General features: G+C 46.6%; 1 protein-coding gene across 1 annotated transcript in view; it reads right to left on the bottom strand.

The window, feature by feature from the left end:
- Window positions 1–20,645, bottom strand: part of PLXNA4 (plexin A4) — a 451,907-nt gene that overhangs the window by 60,852 nt on the left and 370,410 nt on the right. The window contains 5 exon segments of the mRNA XM_032687463.1: window positions 4,858–5,025; window positions 6,646–6,782; window positions 11,606–11,723; window positions 12,326–12,477; window positions 18,610–18,800. Of these exon segments, the coding sequence (XP_032543354.1) occupies window positions 4,858–5,025; window positions 6,646–6,782; window positions 11,606–11,723; window positions 12,326–12,477; window positions 18,610–18,800 (766 nt within the window).

Raw genomic sequence — 20,645 nt, 5'->3', positions numbered from 1 at the left:
AAACCAAGCCAAAGTCTTCAGCCTTGGTGTGCAGAAGGCATTGCCTTGGTGACCCAGGCAGATCAGCTCTGCCATGTGTGTTGGATCCAACATATGACAGCACAGAGATTTCCTGTTGCTGCATCTCTTTGCTCAAATACCAGTTTCCTGAGAAAGCCAATCCATCCAAGTCACAACCTACAAGTCTCTGGGAAATTTTCTCCATTTTCTAATAGTCCTTTCAGCCCAGATGAGATGGGGAGATGCAAATGGAGTTCATTCCCTGCAATCACTGTCACCAGAAGGAAAGAGCTTTCAGAAACACCCTTCTCTCCTTTCCCTGTCTCTTCCAGCTGCAGCCAGTGCTGCTGACTGTGAGACTTCAGGGAGCAGGGGGGAGGGAGGAAGGAAACTGCAAAGGACCATTCCCAGGCTTCAGCAGGGTTGGCTTTGAACCCCATGTTAAGGGGAAGGGTTCACCACAGGCAGCTTTGGCCATCCCAAATTGGAGCAGCCTTGCTCTGCCAGGGTGAGCTCTCCCTTTGCTCCATGTGGTGGAGGGAACACAATGCAAGGCCTGGAAGGGGAAGAGTTGTCCAAGAAAGCAAAACCTGCAGCTGTCAGGGCTCCCACAGCCAGGACAGGATGAGGAAATGTCCTCAGCAGACAGCCCCATCTCTGAGGGCTTCCTAGGGTGAGGAGTGCTCTCATCAGATTCAGCACCTGCCTCTATAACTCCCCTTGGAAACTGTCCAGGATGCAATTTATTTCCTTCTGAGAATGGGAGAAATCGAGGGGATTGTGAAAAGAAAGCTCAGAATCCCTCTCCTGCCTCCAGGTAAACCTGCACATACAGAAAAGGTGGAACACCTGCATTATAAATGAGGAAACACCAGAGAATAAACACGCTGTGAGGAAGGATCCAACAGATCTACCCCATTCCCGACCTTTGTTTTCCATGTTCCTCATTTATCTACCATTAATAATCAGATGGGGAGGCAGGAATGAATGCAAACAGACCTCTCTGCTCACAGAAGAGCTCTCAGGTTTTGGTGAGCTGGGCACAGATAGTTGGGGCTGAGCTTCAGCCCCTTCAGCTGCACCCACATGGATAAACCAAAGAGTTTTGGTTTATCCCAAGAGAATTGGCACAATCATATCCTTCAGCAGCTGCTCCTGTGGCCCTTCTCTGAGAGGTTCTCCATGGTCTTTCGTTCAAGTAATGTTTGGACTGGTCCATGTTTAGGACAACATTTGAGTTTTGCAGAGTATCTCAAATTCTTGCTCTCTGCAAATGTCAGCTCTGATGGGAAATTCCTAATGGGAAGTTTTATGGGGCAAACCCACGTTTTACCATTTCCATGAGATCAACTTGAATGGTTGAGCTTTCTTGAAATCTCTCCTGAAGTCATACAGCTACTTACAAGAGACTTTCCCCTCTCTGCCTTACAGAAGAAATACCCTCTCCCCAAAATTCACAACAAATATTCCTGATAACCCCCAGAGAAATATCAGGGGGAACTTGCTCACCTAAAACCATGAGCAAAGTTTCTTAACTACTTTGTTCTTTCTCCACTGTCCTGGTTCTTCTGGATGTTTGGCTGTGAGCCTTCACAACAATAATTATTATTATTATATTATTATCATCCCCATTATTAACCTTTGCTGATTCAAACTGGAAGGGATTTTGAATCTTTACTCAGCCAAAAGTTTTACACGTTCCAGACATACCCAATGGGTGCACATACACAGAGACACGTGATAAATAAAATCCCTTTATTTAATCAACCAAGTCTGTGCACACAGTTTTAAACCCAAGTGTTAAAAATTCTCTGTTTGATTTGGAAACTGAGCTTGCAGGCTCAGACCACAGGTATTAAACACAGTCACAGCACAGGAGCAGAGAGAGGGGAAAAAAAAAGAGGTGATGAAGACACAAAATCACCTCCAAACTCACTCTGGCTTGACAATGAAGTAAATAAAATTGTTCCTTGCCCTGAAAACCACTTTTGTGCCTGCAGCTGAATGTCCAGTCAAAGCCACCTCTTGACCAGGTCAGATCAGAGCCTGGAGACCTAGTGCTGCCCAGCAAAATGACAGAGGTGTCAAAAGCTTTTTGAGTTTAACTCTTCATTGCCCCCAAAGCCCTGGGTGTAATTTTCTGTCTGCAGACTCAGGTAATTGCTGGACGTAACTCAAATGAAACCCAGATCAAAAGTATTAATGGGGCCTCATAAAATTCTATTTACCTGCCAGCCCAGTGTGACTCCTTGTTTTTTTGGCTATAGGAGTAAATCAGCAGTAATCTTTTCTTTATTGTCTTGGAAAACGTCTCTCGAAAAGGTTTTAAGCCAGGCTTGGTACAAGCAATCACTGATTTTGCAAAGCTGGTTTAGCAGCAATCATCTGTCCCTCAGAACAGCTCAGCCCCACAGTTGGGAGTGATGGATCAGAGGAGCACAGTGGATTTGCTGTAATGAATCATTCCACATAGCAAATATGCTGAGCAACAGTCTCCACATCCAAATGTCTTGTCTAACTTAGTTCTTGCTTCACTCTCGGGGCTGGAGTTGGCTGTGCTTTCATCCAGCTCTGTGTGCTGTGCCCACACTGATGCTTGTCCCCATCACGACCTACTGGATGGAGCTCCGCAGTTACAGAGCTTAAAACTGTCCCTGACACCCTGAACATCCTGGATATTCCACCTTCTCCCTCTGCACCCTCTTCCAAGGTTATGCACCTTTGGAATGGCTCAAAAGTGCACAAGAAAGAGGATGAGATTGGGTAGGTCTGGTTAAAATGAGGCTCCTGTTAGTGCTCAGTAGATCCTTTCTGATTTCAGGCACTGAAGAAAGCAAAGTGTATAGATTGTGCCTAAAGGTGTTTACTCCCTAGAAGTGTTCAAATCATCCCTGGAAGTGTTCAAAAGCTGTGTGGATGTGTCATTTGGGAATATGGTTTAATGATTGGACTCAAAGATCTTAGAAATCTTTTCCAATATTAATGACTCTATGATTCCATGAGTGAAGAGACAAGTGGAATCCCAGTCATCCATCCTGGCAGCTACACACCCCACAAATAAGCTGGTACCCCCTAAACAAGCAACTCATCTTAATTTCCTTTATCTTGGGAGTTGGGATGGGAGATCCAGTTCATCAGGACACAGAGTCCCTCCAGTCTGGGTAAAGCTTTGCCAAAGCACCTGAAACATCATCTTGGCTGCTTCTTCATGTCTTACTGGCATTTTCAGCAGAGAAAACAAGGATCAAACAGCTTCTGAGCCTCTCACCTCCCAGACCTGAGGCCAGACTGAGGAAGGTCCCCATGCTGAAGCTTTCCTGGGGATATTAGGGAATTCACTCTCCTAAGTGTCAATCTTACACCTTTTAAGCAGCACTGAACTCACTTTAATAGGGAAAGGAGTAAAGTGATTTCCCATTTCACTGATAACCTGGACTCTGCCTGAAAATAAAAGCCCCAAAAGGAAAATCCCAACACTAAAGCTTCAAGCCCAATGTGCAAAGACTCAATCCGGCTAAATCAGTGAATTCCCTCACAGTAATTAAAGGCACTAATTGGTTTGTGAAAACATCTTTGGGATAGGAGCTGAACTGGGGGGGATTTACAAGCCCTGCTCCTAATTCCCAGATACTCCAATCAGTCCAGTTTGACAGGGGAGCAGAGAGCTGTGGGTGAATGAGGGGAGACTGAGATTCCTTATTTTGTATCTTTTCAAGGCAATATCAGTGCATTTAATGACCAGTTTCCCCTTTCCTGAGGCCATTCCTGCAGGCTTCTGAGAGTGTTTGGGTATCACTTTGATGCCTTCCACACCCAGGGCAAGTGCTGCTCTCAGACACCTTTGTGTGAACCCTCTGAATTCACCAAAGCAGCATCAGTGGGGTGAGGAGAAAAAGGGATTCCTAATGAGGAGGAAGCTGCTGGAGAGGGCAGGGAACAGGATTCCTTTTGTGTTCCATCTCAGGACAGAGCCCTGAGGTTTTCAGGTGTGATGGCCACACCAGCAATGTTTAGTCCTAAGGCATCAAACCCATGAAGGCTGAGGAATTGCAAGTCCATAAAGGTTGAAGAAAACGTAGAAATTGCAAGTCCATGAAGGCTGGAGGAAATGTAGGGATTCCTGCTTTCAAACCCAAGGGAGATTCACTTCTCTAAGCCCAGTTATGACATTTAAGCCTGGGTTTAAGGGATCAGTGACTGTTCCTGCTGCCATGCAAAGCTGTGGGTCCATCCCAATGGGGCCCGAAACACAGACATGACCACAAGCACCAGAAATTGCAGCTTTTAGGGGTACAACTGCGTAGTTTAAGCAGCCCCAGTGGCCTGTAAACTTCTATCAGGGAACATCCTGGTGCTGAAGATAGACCTTGAGCTACAGAAAAGAGGGAGAAGGCTTCAGCTCTAGGTTGGAGACCTGCTGCACCCACGTTAAAGCATGGAGTCTCCAAGGATTCTGGTGAGTATTAGCATCTGGATTTTGCTGCATTAAACCAAGAAGTTTTGTTCTGATAGTGAAGGCAGGGTGCAGGATCATTTAGTTTGGACTATTTTGTCTGTTTTGACAAAAGACCCTTATCCTGCCCATCCCTCCCTGGGACCTGTGGAAATTTTGCCCCAGGGTACCCACTGAGCAATCAAGGTGTTACTATCACACACAGTGCACTGCTAGACTTTTTGTCTTCCCAGGAGGCAAATCCACCAGCCCTCATTGTCTGGGCTCTGGGAAGCAGCTCTGCACAAATTCTTAGTGAACACAACTCTTGGAAAGCTGTTTTCTGCACCAAGGACCAATATTATCATGGCAGTGCTGGATTGGAAACCATGGGGCGTGGCAGGGGGTTCCCATGGGATGTTCACCTGAAAATGCTCCACTCAGGCTCGATCCTCAGGATGGTTGGATCCTCTACATATTCATAGTGCAGCTCCTGATGTATCTTGGCCTTGTCCACTCTCACAGACACCTTCACCTTTTCAAAGCCCTCATAGGAGGCAGTGGTGTTACAGACAATGTGCTTGGTGGATCTCCTGGGAGAAGAAGCAAGTAAATATAAACCAGCAGCAAAAAAAATGGTGTCAAAAAGAGCCCAACTACTCATTCTTGTGTCCTGTGACCTAAAGCTGTGCACTGTGAAGTGCTGAAAGTCACTGCTCCAGGAATATGGTGCAAACTGTTCATCTGAGGAAGTGACATTGTGTTGTTTTTTCACTAGTTTAAGTAAAACCACAAGAGCCATCATTTCTCAGGGATCAGAGTGAAAACTGAACCCCAAGGGAAGTCCAAGTCAGGCCTGTCTACAGAAGTATTTCTCTGTGATTAAATATTTGATGTGTGTTTCCTTCCTGCCTGTGGACAGATGCAGCAGCAGCTCATAAAAGGGGTGTTTGCACCTCAGCCTTCCAGCCTGGGATCATAAAGTTTACTTTGCATTAGGACTGTAAGCCTTGTTTAAGTGCACTTTGCAGCGTGCCTGGGACCTTTGGAAAGTGCTAATACAGTGGGGAGCATTTTATGATTATACTCAAAGAGGATTCTGCATAAACTTTTCCTTTTGGGCTGGGCTCAAAACCAGCTCCAGGTCCGAATTTTGCAGCAGCCCTTTCGTTCCCCAGTGAGCCAAAAATCCAGACTCCAAACATCCTCAGTCTCCCCAATCCTGTGACTTGTGATGCAGCCTCATCTTCCACTCCTAGAAAGGGGGTACAAGTCACCTTCAGTGGCTGCACCTCCATGTGCTCCCCAAATTCCCCTGAAAGACAATGTTCAATACTTCCTAAAATTCTCCAGTCTCTTCAATAAACAACTCCGAGCAGCTGTGGTTCCCACTTGGCATTTTAAATCACAAGCTGTGACTTCAGCCTCACGCATTATAGATGCTGAATCACACCAGAGTCATGACAGGCAGCTAAAGAGGATCCCCACAGCCAGGAGAGGGAAAGGCATTGCCCCAGGGCAGCGCTCCCAGGTCTCCTGTGAATGAGCCCTTGCTCTGCCAAGGACATACTGGGAGAAATGTGCCAACTTCATCTTCAGCCTCCACCGACACTGGCAGCAAAATGTGTGGCACTGGGTAGTTTTGAGCTGCAGGAGCCCCTGGGAATGGGATTCAGGCTCATTCTCACAGGGATCAGGGAACATTCAGCAGGTAACACTGACATTAAGCTTCTCTGAACTGCAGTTGAACAGGAGCCAACCCAGAACTAAAACATTGCAAATCATCCATTTCTTAGCACTACAGGACTGTTCTGGGATAAAAGGGAGGTGGTTTAATGCTCAGAACTGATGTTGTCAGATTTTCTTTGTCACCTCTCCTAAAGCAGGGACACGAAAATGAATCTTTTAAACGACGTACTCCCGGCGCAAGTAGCAAAGCGCGGGACCGTGGAGAATTGTAGTGAGATTTGACAAGAGGCCACGGGAAAAAGCACATCAAATACCAATCAAAACAATGAAATAAATCCTATTCTCTCTCCCCAAAGCATGCTCAGTAAGGCTGTGCATGGTGCAGAATGCACAAGTCCCATTGCTGCACAGACACGGCCACAGGCAAAGGAGGCACTTGAGGGACAGGTTGCAGAAGCCTCTTGGCTGTAATTGCTCACATCTTTCACACCCAGGCAGGAACAGGAGCAAGGACTCATCTGTACCTGTAGAAGAGGCAGGGCTGTCTCCCAAAGGTCACGATGACGTTGCTGCCAGCGTTGAGGTTGTTGCCTGTGATTGTCACCTGGGTGCCACCCGACACTGGTCCCCGCTTGGGCTTGAGGTCAGAGAGAGTCAGAGTCTGTGAAGGCAAAGGGTGGTGTTGAAAAGACAGCAGAGGAGCAGAGGTACCTGGCATCTCTTCTTTCAGTTAATTATGTCACACATGATTTCAGAAGATGACCATGCCTTCTGGCCAATGGAGGACACCGGTCCTATCACAGACATCCTGTTTGAGTGCCAGGTGGGGTGGGATGAGTTCACACCTTACCCCAGTCTGTTCTCCTCAGCTCTGCAAAATCAGCCCTGCCCTTGTACCCACTCAGAAATACTCTGCTTCCAAAGGCAATTCCATGCCTGGAGCAGCTGGAGCCATGATCTCCCTTCTCCACTGCTTGTTTGACACAGCCTGGGTGTCTTTTTGCCATCAAGCAACATCAGCTCTGCGAGATAACTCAGGTCTTTAACTGCTTGATTGGATCTTAATGGGGAATCTCCGCTTCCAAAATTTGGAGCTCACAAGGGGGGAAAATGGTTTGGTCTTGAAAAGATCACTCAACCCTATTGATCTGAGAATCACAGAATCACAGAGTGGTTTGGGATGGGTTGGGTTGGAAGAGACCTTAAAGACCATCAAGTTCTACCCCCTGCCATGGGCAGGGACACTTTCCACTAGCCCAGGTTGCTCCAAGCCCCATCCAACCTGGCCTTGAACACTTCCAAGGATCCAGGGGCAGTCACAGCTTCTCTGGGCAATCTGTGCCAGGGCCTCATCACCCTCACAGCCAAGAATTCCTTCCCAATATCCCATCTAACCCTGTCCTCTTTCAATTTAAAGCCATTCCCCCTTCAGTTTAAAGCCATTCCCCATATCACTTCAGGCCCTTGTCTAAAGTCCCTCTCCAGCTCTCTTGGAACTCCTTTAGGTACTGGAAGGGGTTCTAAGATCTCCCCAGAGCCTTCTCTTCTCCAGGTGAACACCCCCAAGCAGAGAACAGAACCTGCTGTAGGGTTCCACAGAGATGTCTGTAACCTACCCCTGCACTCACAGGATTTTTCCCTGGGATGAAGGAGAGCTGTGCTTCAGCAGAGAATCTGAGCTCGTTTCTTGCTTCTCCCACATGCCCACACATGACCCCTGATCTTTCTCTTCTTCTTCTCAGATTTGGATGCTGAGACAGCCCAGTCCTGTAGGAGTGTCGTGCACTGGCACAGCATGGCCTTGCTCAGGTTGAGTGTCCCCTGAAATGCCACAGCCACAAAAACCAGCACTGCCCACACGAACACCCTTTTCCTTTCTCTGCTGCCTTTCAGAGCCTCTTTTCCAGGCACAACACAGTGCTGTGTTAATATATCAAAAAGGGTCACAATTCCTTTAGAGGCTCCAAATCTCAAACCTCTTTTTCTCACCCTCCTGCCCTCCCTTCTTCCCCGAATCAAGATAAAATACTTGCACTCTGAAGGCACAGATCACCCTGTTACCACAATGCAGAGAGGAGACATCAATTTTCAGGGAAAAATTTGGAGTTACAGTTTATTCTTTCATTTGCATTTTAATAGAAAAACTTTCCATTCAGTCCCAAGTGAAAAGCTACTATATGCATTTAAATGAAGATTATTTCTTTCCCCCTCTCTTTAAGAATGATGACACAAGTGCTTGAAGCTCTCAGCTCCTCTGAACGAGCAGGTACATCACGCAACCACCTTATTGAGCTTTGGAGACCATTAATCCATGTTTATAAAACCACCTGACACACACCACAGCTCCCACTTTCACACACACAGAGCCTTCTCTGTTCCTGTCCCCCCCCTGGTTAATCATTTTGAAAAACAGCGGCCAGATTTCCATTTTGTTTCTGTTCAAAATGCAGCTCTTGGAGGAAGGGCAGAACATGAAAATCAGACACAGAGCCCTATAGAAGGATCTGCTGTCAGAGCTGGGCACTTCTCCTATTTAAACTCCAGGGTTTGGAAGCTGCTTTTTATACTTAGAATCACAGAATTATTAAGGGTAAAAACGACCCCTAAGATCACCGAGTCCAAATGTCAAGCCAGCACCGCCAACCCCACCACTAAACCACATCTCTAGGCACCACATCCATGTGTTTCTTTAATGCTTCCATGGACAATGGTTCCATCACTTCCCTGGGCGGCCTTGACATCCCTTTCCATGAAGAAACTTCCCTTAATATCCAACTTAAACCTCATCTGGAACAACAGGCTGGGAGCGGCCAAGCTGGTGCCCAAAGCCCACACAACAGCACTGCAATAGTATCTGATTCACAAACCACAGAGGAACACTTGAGTTAAAGATTCAAAATCCTTGTCCCACCCCTGGATGAGTTTCCTGCCCTCTCCTCAGAGGTGGATAAACCAACCAAGCCCTTCTGAGGATCTTCACCAGCAACACTCCTTGGCAAAGCATTGCTGTGTCGCGGGCCAAGTGTACAAATGGGTTTGTGGCTGAGCTTTCAAAGTTGTGATAAACCATTAATTATTCACAGTGGCCTTCATAAATATTGCAAAGCATGTTCACAGCACAGCTCAGCCTCCAGACTATTCACCATTTCCTTGATGGTGAAAGGTGATGATAAAGAATGCAAGCTTTGGCTCTCTAAAGGCTGAAGTGGACAGTGACAATGAGGGAAATTGGAGAGGAAAACTGCACCTTTCTAGGATTTTACCAACTTTCCTCAGCTCCCCAACCTTATACTTTCTTCCAGTATCTCCTCCACACAGGCTGTCCACCATCAGAGCTGTGTCTGATGACCTCATGGTGCATGTCAAGACCTTGATTCCCACTTCATTCCTCCTGGGGACAAGGGTGGAGCAAGATGTGACTCACACAAGGGTTTCCTTCTTATAGATTCAACAACAGCAGCAAGAGAAAGACAGAAGAGATGCTCTCCTAGGACCAGGATTTAGGAGCAGACCCAGAAGAAATGCAATCAGAGTATCCCACATCACCTGCACTGAGACACAATATTCTCATCTAAACCCAGAAAAAAGGTAAATTTGCGTCAGTACCTGAATTGAAAAGTGAAGATAATTTATTTTTTTTTTAATGGAAAGACTGTGGCAATAATCACAGCAAGAAAATGAATAACTTTGAAAAAAAAATTTCATTTAGATCATCATAAATTTAATTTCAGCTTTGTTTCCCTTTTGGCTTATTGTAGTCTCTAATGCAACGTGCAGCCTTCGATCACAGACGAGTTTAAAACAAACCAACAGCCTTTTGAATTTAAAAGTTCTCGTTAGAAATGTGGAGAAGAACTGTTGTGGCACCACTAAACAAAGGTGCCTCTTTGTTAAAACACTGAAATTAAATACTCTGATGAGCTCAAAACACGATGTCTTCCAATTCTTGCAGGAGAGAGGGAGGCTTATTGTCCAACTTTGGGCAAGTTTTGCCTCAAACCTTTTGAAAAGCAATTTTCCAGAGGATTTACTATGAGTCAGAAAGCCACATTTATCTGCCTTCCTTACTTTTCAAACATCTTCCTTCCCTTCAAGCTGCCAAGGATGCCAAGGCACGTTGAGATGCATCCACATCTCTGCCCTCCTGGCAGGAGCATCCAAGGAAGCCAAAAAACACAGCTCCTGATGTGAAAACACCGGACACAGGAGAGGGAATATGATGGGCAGGTTGGAGACCCTCTGTTTTTTTGGGATTTTTCTTGGTCTGACACAAAGCTACCGAGGTGTTGAGCAGTGAAAGCCCTGCTGACTCCGAGCTCCTGCACAGCTGGGAATGCTGGCAGTGGAAAAGCTGTCACAGATGGACACGGATGATCAAAACCAGACAGGAATTCCAAGAGTGGCAAAGGTGACACGTTGAAGTGTAATGTCCTGGAAAGAGCCCTTCTGTCTGCCTGGCAGGGGCTTTGTCTCATGGTGTTTCTCTGCCCCCACCCCGGTAACACCTGAGTGACATCGGAAAACGCAGAGAATGGAGAAATGCCCGTGGCTCGAGGGGGAAACCTGAGACATCTGCATTCATTACAAGTCCCTTTACCATCAAAAAAAAATGCTCAAGCATGTGAATAATTACAGAAAAGTCCCATTCCCTTGCAGGAGTCGAGAGCTTTTGATGGGAACAAAGAGACCCTCTCATGTCAAGCCCGCACAGATCTGCACAGATCAAGGCCAGGCAACGCTTGCATGTCCCCAGCAAGGGGCCTTAGAGGAATAATCAGGTCTCTTGGACAAGGAACATCATCACAAAGGAGAAAATAAAACCAAGTCAAGTGTACAACATGTGTTTGTGCTGGAACTGAAGTCTGAGCTTGCAGGTGTCCATCGTTTCATCGTGGAGCATCCAAAACAGTTGCCCACTTGCACTGAGCCCCAGTCACATCCTACAGCTCCCCAGCAGCCTGATCTGGATGTGTCCTGATCCCAGTGCTGCTGGGATGGACGGGATGAAGAAACCCCTGGGGGAATCCAAAAGTGAGGAGGAAGAAACCCCACCATGAACATCACACTCCTGCTGAGGACTCAGTAGTAATGATTAATGGCAACCCCCAAGTTTCTTCTGGAGGACACTGGTTTTTTCCATTTTCTTTTTTTTCCCCCTTCTTTTTTCCCCCCTTTGTTCTTTCCTGTACAGCATTTTTAAGTATTAATGAGAATTTTCTGTACTAATTTGGACTGTGGCCGTATGGAACTGTAACTGGACTAATAATCTGGACTATTATTAGATTGTTAAAACTTTAATTAGACAAGTTATTTTTTGCTCAGAACAAGACGTCGAAAGGAAATGGAATGAACAATTTGGTGCACTCAGAACTGCAGTGAAGAGCTCAGAGGTTCAATATGATCAAGGACAATGGGTAGATGCAGCAAAGGGGACCAAGGCCTGAGGACCTTCAGGACCAAGGAGAACTTCTTGCAGGAACTTACCATGAAGTAATAGAGCTGTGAAGATCTGGCCATGAACTCTGGTTTGCACTCAGCCACACAGATTTCCACAAATCCAGCATGCTGGCTGGGCTTGGCCTCCCCCATCTCACACACTATCCTGTGGAGAAAACACAAACCAGAAGCAAAGTTTGAGGGGTGGTTTGATGGTGTGGGTAAGATGGAATTGGAAAAAATGAGTCCAGAGTGCTGGGGAATGGACTGTAGACTTAACCCATCCTGTCTAATCCAAAATCCAAACTGTGGACTAGGTTATGTTGGCACTTGGTGGGACACACGCTTTGGTGGTGTAAATCTATATAGTTCCACTCAAATATACTGAGAAATTCTAGGCTGAGGTTTGACACTGAGGGTCCCTCTCTCCTCCAGCCGTGCATGGTGGAGGCAGCTGTAAGGTTTAATGATCACTCCTGCTCAGAGTGATCTCAGGATTGCTGCTGCCCAAACCAGAACTAAACACCCCTGTGGTGTCTGCTTTTTGAAAACAGAGGGTAACTTCATGGCATAAGTCATGAGAATCATCTAAACATGCAATCCAAATACAGTAATACATGGATTATCAGCTCCTGAGCTGCATGTGGGGAATGGCAGTTTCCACTCCTCAGCTCCCATGTTGGCTGGAATGGACTCCTTGGAAGGTCCTACAGGGATGACTGTCATTAGGTGTGCAGTGGCCCACTGTCTGCCACACACCCCACTTACTGCTCTGCAGGGATGTACCCTTCCACCAGAGGTTTGCACTCCACGCCGGCCACTTTGACGTGGGACGCGATGTCCCGGAACTCCAGCCCCAGGTTCTCCCCACGGATCGTCACCTTGGTCCCTCCCTCGCGAGGGCCCGTCACTGGGTTGATCTGTGAACAAGCCAAGAACAGGGAGAATAATCAAACCACTTCTGTAAATCACAGAATCACAGGTTGGAAAAGACCAATGAGATCATCAAGTCCAACCTTTGACCCAACCCCACCCTGTCACCCAGCCCATGGCACTGATGCCACATCCAGTCTGTCCTTAAACACCTCCAGGGATGGTGACTCCAACTCCCTCCCTGGGCAGCCCATTCCAATGCCTGATCACTCCCTCTGTGAAGAATTTCTTACTGGTGCCCAACCTAAACCTCTCCTGGCGCAGCTCAAGGCTGTGCCCTCTTCTCCTTCTGCTGGTTCCCTGGAGCAGAGCCCGACCCCCCTCGGCTCTCTCCTGGCAGGGAGTTGTAGGAGGTCTCCCCTGAGCCTCCTCCTCTCCAGGCTGAGCCCCCCCAGCTCCCTCAGCCTCTCCTCCCAGCACTTGTGCTCCAGTCCCTTCCCCAGCCTCGCTGCTCTTCTCTGCCCCTGCTCCAGCCTCTCCAGGGCCTTCCTGAGCTCAGGGCCCAGAGCTGGACACAGCACTCCAGGGGTGGCCTCCCCAGCGCCCAGCCCAGGGGCACAAGCCCTGCCCTGCTCCTGCTGCCACACTCTTCCTCAGCCAGACCAGCAGCCATTGGCCCTCTTGCCCCCCCGGCCACACTCGTGCTCCTCTTCAGCTTCCTGTCAGTCAGAACCCCCAGCTCCCAGAATCCTCTCAGGTGAAAGAAGAGCCAATATCAGGTCTTTTTGTGACCACTAGAGACACCCATAAACGCTGCACAACTGAGGGAACAAACCTACTCCAGATGCCTCACTCAGTCCAGACCCCCTGCAAATATATATCATACATCCCCCAGCCTCAGAGTATACAAAATTCTGCTCCACATCCCATTTCCTCCCTTTTAACTACTTGCAAAACATTCAGAGATGAGCAGAAGATGTTTTCTAGGTAGGAGGAGTGATTTCTGGTGGTGCAGCTGAGCTCTGTACTTTATAGACATGAGCCATGGAAAGACAGGAGAGGGGCATGATGGAAAGAAATGGGATAAAGGATGTGGAAAGGACATAAGTGACTTCAGCCAGTCACTTTAAATCCTAAATTCCCAGTCCAAAGCACATGGAGTTTTTGATGTGTTCTGGAGAACAGGTCATACATCACAAACTCCACTGAAAACGTCCACCTGTAAAACCAGCCAAGACAGAACAGGAACAGGGTGTCAGATTAGGTGAGGAGAGGGTGAGAGGGGACTGACACAGCAACAGCAATTAGACTGTGCCAACACCTATTTCTGAAAGAGCTCCAGCTTCCCTCGGGGGAATATTTTCCCTCAGGGGAAAGCTGGTGCCATTGGAAGGGCAGGAATGGGAGCGTGGACAGATTATTTATGGGGTGGGAGAGTTCTGACGCCCAACATGAGATGAGCAACTATCCCAACCATCCTGGTGCCTGCTGGGAATGATGTTTGCACCCCAACTGGCCCTCACCAGCCCCTAGCAGGGTTGGGATCACTGTGTCTTTCTCCATCACCCTTGTCCAGAGCCAGGTGGAATCAGCACAGGAGCTGCCTCCTCGACGTTGGAACAGCACTGAAATCCTGGGGCTGGCCCATAATTATCTCTGTTGTGCCCTTCCAATTATTCCCTGTGCCCAAAAGCTCTGCCATGCAACTGGTTACTTGAAAGGGGTTCAAACACTGCTTTGAAAGGGTATTCCCTGCTGCCCGTTCAGGATGCCATGGCTGCCATCTGCCAGCCTTGGCAAGGCTCTCTCTGCAGTGAGGGAAGGGGAATTCCCTGTCTGAGGTCTGAGGTCCTACCCACTCTGCCAAGTGGGAATCTGGGCTGGCAGCTACACCCTTCCCTAGCAGTTGGACTGGCAGGGAAAGTCCAGGCATTGGGATAAACAGGGCTGCTCTCCCCCACTTCACAGCACTGAGTCTGGCACCAGGATCAGTGTAATTCCCACCCGAAGGCCAATTTTTAGAAGGTCCACCTTTAATAAAAAGAGAAGAGAATCTGGCACATTTAGGGGATATTTTATTTTGGGATATTTTATTTTAGGATATTATATTTTAGGATATTAATTTTTAGGTGCCATGAACCACCTCCTCGATGAGGGTGGCTTTGCTCTGACTTCACAGGGAACCAACAGAGGTTATTAAATTAATAGCACAGATGGTCACAGAGCACTTCTTAGACCCAGAGTGTTGTGTGTCATAGTCACAACCTCTACAGCACAAGATCCCTGCAGCAGTCCCATCTCAGGCCCAAAAACCAGGCAAATACCACTTGAACCAACAAAATCAGAACCCTTGGAGGTTTATTCCTACTCCAAAAGTCAACAAGGTACTGAAGCCCTAAAAAGAAAATAAATAGCACAACATTCATAAACCTGACAGGTGAAAGGATTATTTGGGTTGGCTGGAGATTTGATCTTTGGGTGGTTTGTGGTGATGAGATTGATAGACAAGGAAAAAATAGACAAAAAAAGAAGGAAAGGAAGGAAGGAAAAGAAAGGAAGGAAAGGAAGGAAAGGAATGAAGGAAAGGAAGAAGGAAAGGAGAAAAGAAGAAAAGGAGGAAAGGAGAAAAGAAGGAAAGAAGGAAAGAAAGAAAGAAAGAAAAAGAAAGAAAAAGAAAGAAAAAGAAGAAAGAAAATAAGGAAGGAAGGAAGGAAGGAAAGAGGTTTTTGTGGTTATTTTCCAGGAAAAGAGGAAGGTTTCCTAAAAGATGATAATGAAAATGAAATTTCTATTCCAGGAGAAACTAGTACTGATTGTCTCAGTTGGGGAATCAACATTGAAAACCTTTCCAAAAATGGCATTTCCAAAATATTTTTATGCTGAATAATTAATAAATATCTATTCAAGCAAAATTTTTCTATTAAAAAAAAGATTTTGCTGATGTCAGTTAATCCCCTCCTGATAAAGCACTATATCAATGATGCCAGAAGGCTGGAATATATCACCATACCAAATGCAATCTCACATGTTCTGAAAATGAAAAAAAAGAAAGATAAACTAAAATTCCCATGGTTTATTTTGTTTCCTATGTACTACACATATTTTTTAAGAGAACTGAGTTCCCCATGGAATATTTTGCTCCTGTTTGTGGTATTAAACTTGCCATCAAATGGTTTTTATTTGTTCTGGTAAGGTGGCTGTCAGGTAGGGGAGGTCTGTGGTTAATTAGGGCTCACCTATGTTTTGAAGAGCTCAAAAGAGGATTTTTTTTCTCATATGAGTCATGTCTTTATCCTGAATAAAGCAGGTGCAGTGGTGAAAAAGAAGATCTTGCTAGAAGAGCCCTTTTCTTTAGAACTAGGGGTGAGTTGGAGACCAAATTTTCCCTGCAGAAGTCACACAAAAAAACCCCCCAAAAAACTCAGTGGAAATACCATCCTATTTCCAGCTCGGTCTAAAGCCCGAGATTTTAAAAAATTCTTGCTATGACTCAAAAAAACATCAACAGGAAAATTCCCAGAGTGAAGCCAACAGAGAAACTCCGAACCCTCCCCGTGCAATACTTAATTTGTGGAGGCCAGCTACAAAAACCACTTATTTCCTCAAAACAGGAGGGCCTGGGATTCTCCCGGGAGCACGTGGGAGATGGTTTAACCCCATTTCATTGCACTCCCGTAGGTTCACACAGGAAGGTGTTGCCAGGCTGTTCTCACAAGGGGAGAGAAGGAGCCTGTTCCTATCACAGGTGCAAAAACACGGGATGAGACCTGTCAGTTTTGGGGGAGGAAAACACAGGCAGGGAGACAAAACTGCCAGGAAGCCTCAGCTTCTTCTCCAAGACCCCAGAGCTGCACCACAATTTACACCCTGTGCTGGTGTCAGCTCCTGCTTGTCACTCTTAAAGGGGGTTTTATGGCTCAGCAAGTCCTTTAGTTTCCCTGAGTGGCTCCATAAATGCAGGAGCTGGTACAGAAGTGCAGGTTTTGGGGAGCTCTGTGTTCAGAGGGGGGGGGGTGTTTGTGGCCATACAAGTGTGAGTTCCTCCTCCTTCCCTGCGCAGATCCAGCCCTGGCTCCTCTCCAGACTTATGGATGCTCCCACCCCCAGCTCCAGGCCTACCATTAGCTGCAATATATATCCAGTCACTTGAGATTACTTCCATGCTAATGGCTCAGGAAAAGGTTTTCCAAGAGCTCCTTATGGTTGCACCAGACAGCTGGAATGTTTCAGGAGCGAGGGTTGCAATGATCCGCTCGAGCTCTGGGAGCTGCTGGAGGAAATGCCAGCAGAATCAGAAGGAGGAGCTGTAGGGTGGAGGATGAGGTTTTTTTCTCTTCAAAAAGAAGCTGTAGATGTAGGGTTGGGGTCAAAATATGGCAGAGAAATGTGGGTGGACTCCAGAACATCCTAACACTGTATGTCCTTGTGGACTTCTGCTTTAAGTTGACCATCCCCATATCAAATTCTGTGAATGTTTCACAAGGTCTGAGAATCTTAAAATATTTAGAAAAAGATTTCTCCCAGCTCCCAAGAATGTTCAAGGCCTCAAAGTTGAACATTCAGATAAAACTCTCCGTTCTGGCTGGCTGGGCTTGGTTTCACAGCTTCGGGTGGTTCAGGTGGGCTCAAAATTACCAGTCTCAGATAAATCCAAGTGTGGTGGAGACCTTCGCCTTGGAAACACCAGAATAAGCCACAAACATCAGAATAACTTGAACAGTTCAGCTGAGTGAGTACTTTGAGAACTGATGAATTGCAGAAAGATGGATTGAAACACAGTAAGAGAAGTTCTTTTCAGTGGCATCTCGGAAAAACAGATTCAACTCAACCTTTGCTTTCTCAAAATGTTCCAGCATGAACGTCGGTTTAAAGCTTGTCCATAACACCCACACTTTTTGATTCTTAACCAGGTACAACTTAAAAAAGCCTTTCCTGCTTTCTAAGAAAATAACCCACCTAATTATTCATACCAAACCACCACAGTGGAGGCTGGATTTTCCTCCTTTGCCTTTCCCCTTGTTTTGTCTGTCTCGTTTTCCTCCCGATTCTTCTAAATTCCAAAATAAGGCCCTGGTCACATCAAAAGGGTGACTGAGAGATGCTTAAGGCAGGAGGCAGTTGGAAAGGATGGGGACCTCATTTTCAAGGCTCAGGTCCTTCTGCCTGCCCTGTGACCCTGAAATGGTGCCTGTCATTATGGCAGAGGCATCCTAAGACAGCAGACAAAAGTCCCTTTAGACTTCAGGCCTGATTTGCCTCCCTTGCCTTCTCACCGTTCTTCTGCTCCCCCTCTCCGATCTTTCCATTATTTTATGTCCTCTCTGAACCTTTTCCCCATCTCTTCCTTTGGCCCACTCAATAGGAAACCTTGTAAGGAACAACGTTATCCTGCAGGTCCTTCCCCCCAGCCTTTCCCTCATTCTCTCTTTATCACTTAATAGGACAGTTCCCAACTTTTCTTAATCCAGGATTGTTCCTGCCTCCTTCTTGAGCCTTCCAAGGGGAAACCTGACAACTGTACAAGGCTTTGTTTGCATTATGGGAGCTTTTTTACCCCTCAACACCAGCCAGGCAAACAAATGGGCTTTAATCTGCTGGAGTCAGTGGAGTCTTATTTTTTTCTGGACATGGACTCTGTCCATGTCATGCTGCCAGAAAACATAAACTACAACCATCTCCCTTCCTTGACCTCCTGTCAGCAAAGCTCAAACCACTCTGGGATCACTCAACATCTCATTTCTCAGCCAGAGAGGCTGTTTCAAGAGACACTTGGGTTCCTCTGATTTACCCTCACACCGACCATTTGAGATGCCCCAGCGCATCTTGTCTCACCTTCAGCTGTTCCTCTGGAAGGCCAAGTTCTCCTAAAGGCTTGCTGTCACATCTACCAGCCCTGTGTTGGGCAATCTGGGTTCCTCAGATTGCACCAGCAGACTGATTTGTGCAAATGAATCACATCCACATGGACTATGGCATGGGAATTCTGACACCCTGGCTTGTAAACACCTGGAGTTTTGTGCCTGCCTCTGAAGGCCATCATGGCCTCCCATCCCCAAGCCTGGCTCAGCAGGACTCAGCCCTGCCCTTCCCATCACCAACCCGAGCCCGAATCATGGAAAATCGCCCAAGGAAAGGGTACAAGAGGGAATACCCCATCTTCTTGCAGATCCATGACTTACATCCGTGATCTTGGGGTTGGTGCACTTGCCCTTGGTGCTGGACAACTCCAGCCACTGGCTGTCCTGGGCTGGACAGTGCTGCTTCAGCGTGCACTGGTTCTGTCCCTGGCACCAGCCACACTCGAAGTCGGGGTCGGCTTTCAGGCAGAGTCCACAGCTGTCCCTCATGGCCCCACACTTGTACAGGTGAACTGCAGGGACAGGAAAACACAGAGGGCCTGAGGGATGCAGAAAGCACGGGAGAGTGGTGGGATGTCAGAGGGAAGGACGAAGGGTGAGAGACAGAGGAAGGTGTTCCAGGCTGCTCGTCCCAGAGTCGAGATGGGAACTCTCCAAGGGGGTGAGCAATGGGGCAATAAATGAGCACACCCTTCTCGAAATAAGCTGCACTTGTTAGAGTTCACCCCCCAGGAAAGGTATTTATGGAAGCTGAGAGTAGAAGGAAGTTGAAGTATGGATAGGTTTGGGGGAACTGTGCTTGAGCAGTGACTTGCCCTCAGTCCCTTCCTTTTTCAGAGACTGAAAGCCATAAAGTGCCACCTATAACCAGCCTCAGCCTCAGCACTTCATCCTAAAATGATTTTCTAGACCAGGTCAACCCAGAGCTTAAACTTGGGGATTTGTCCAGGGTGAAACTACCCGGAACTGCATGTTGAGTTGATGCCACTCAGGTTTCTTACTTAATAGAAATAATATTAAATTAATTACATATTATATACTATATATTAATATACAGTATAAATACAAACACATTGTTTATTAATATATAAATAATATAATATATAAATATATTATATATAAAATAATGTAATATAGAATATAATATTTAAATAAATGTAAATATATAGTAAAAATACTTAATAGTAAATACACAATGGTTCACTCTGAGGCTGAATCCAGGGATTCACAATCAGCCTTTCCCCCTTCTCCTGCTCCAGAAATTGAGTTTGCTTTACATTTTGAAGCTCTGAGTTGATCTCCCTCTAATACAAGACAGTGATTAATGCTTAGCTCCAGTTTGGGCTGTTAAGTGATTAGAAGCACTCAGAGCTTCTTCAAATAAAGCCTAAAAATGTTGCAGCCCTCCTACGAAACAAGATCATGTTATTTATCCTTATTTTGCAGCTGTGTAAGCTGAGGCCTGATAAAAGAATTGTCCTCCCAGAAGATGATGATGATGATACAATCAAGGCTCTCAGACTTAGGGTTTTTTTTCTGTATTTGTGGGCATGCTGGGGGATTTCTTTAGGAAATGGGGGATTTTTCCTCTGTGCTTCTGTTTTGCTGTGCCTGTAGGTGACCAAAGCCTTGTCTGTGGTTATCACTACACACAATCCCAAAGCTCAAAGGCTCTGGATACACGTCCTGCACCCAAGAAGTCAGCAAGTATTGGCCAATGCAAGGAAAAGCTCAGAAACTCATTATTTCTCTAATCTGAGTGCAAGAAGAGTACCCCAAAGTACCCCCAAAAATAGCTTGCAAAGCATCTGTCACTTGGGTAGGTTCTTGTGCCAAGGACTAAACACCACAAGATGTTTCTTGGCTTCATCTTCTGGTCTGGTTTATGTTCCCAGCACCAAAAGACACAATCATCATGATTATGAGCTTGATTTTAATCTTACATCACCCTGGACCGTTCAGGACTAACCCAAAAAAAAAAGGTCCACACTCTTGGTGTTGGCCCATGTTGTGTCAGGAACACTCAGTTTATAATGGGAGCAGAAAACTAAGCAGGACTGGGGCAAGTGCCCAAATTCTGACCTCCAACCCACATTGCTGAAGGTTCTCACAGTCCATGGCACTGTTTGGGCTCATGGAAATTAGCAGTGTCCTGGCAATGCCTTGGCACAGCTTGGAGAGCAGGAGACAACTTCAGCATGGAGGGAGGGCAGCAGTTTCAACACGTTACTGGATGCCAGGGCTGGACAAGAGCCTCCAGCCTGTTGTGTCCAATGAGTGCATTTAACCCTTTAACAAGTTGGGGGGTGGGGGGGGAAGTGCAGGACCTTTGTCATCCAGACTGGTGATTTGAACCC

Source organism: Chiroxiphia lanceolata, chromosome 5 (genome assembly GCF_009829145.1).
Source record: "Chiroxiphia lanceolata isolate bChiLan1 chromosome 5, bChiLan1.pri, whole genome shotgun sequence".
Lineage (NCBI taxonomy): Eukaryota > Metazoa > Chordata > Aves > Passeriformes > Pipridae > Chiroxiphia > Chiroxiphia lanceolata.
Note: the sequence above shows the minus strand (reverse complement) of the source record. Positions and strands in the feature narration are given on the sequence as shown.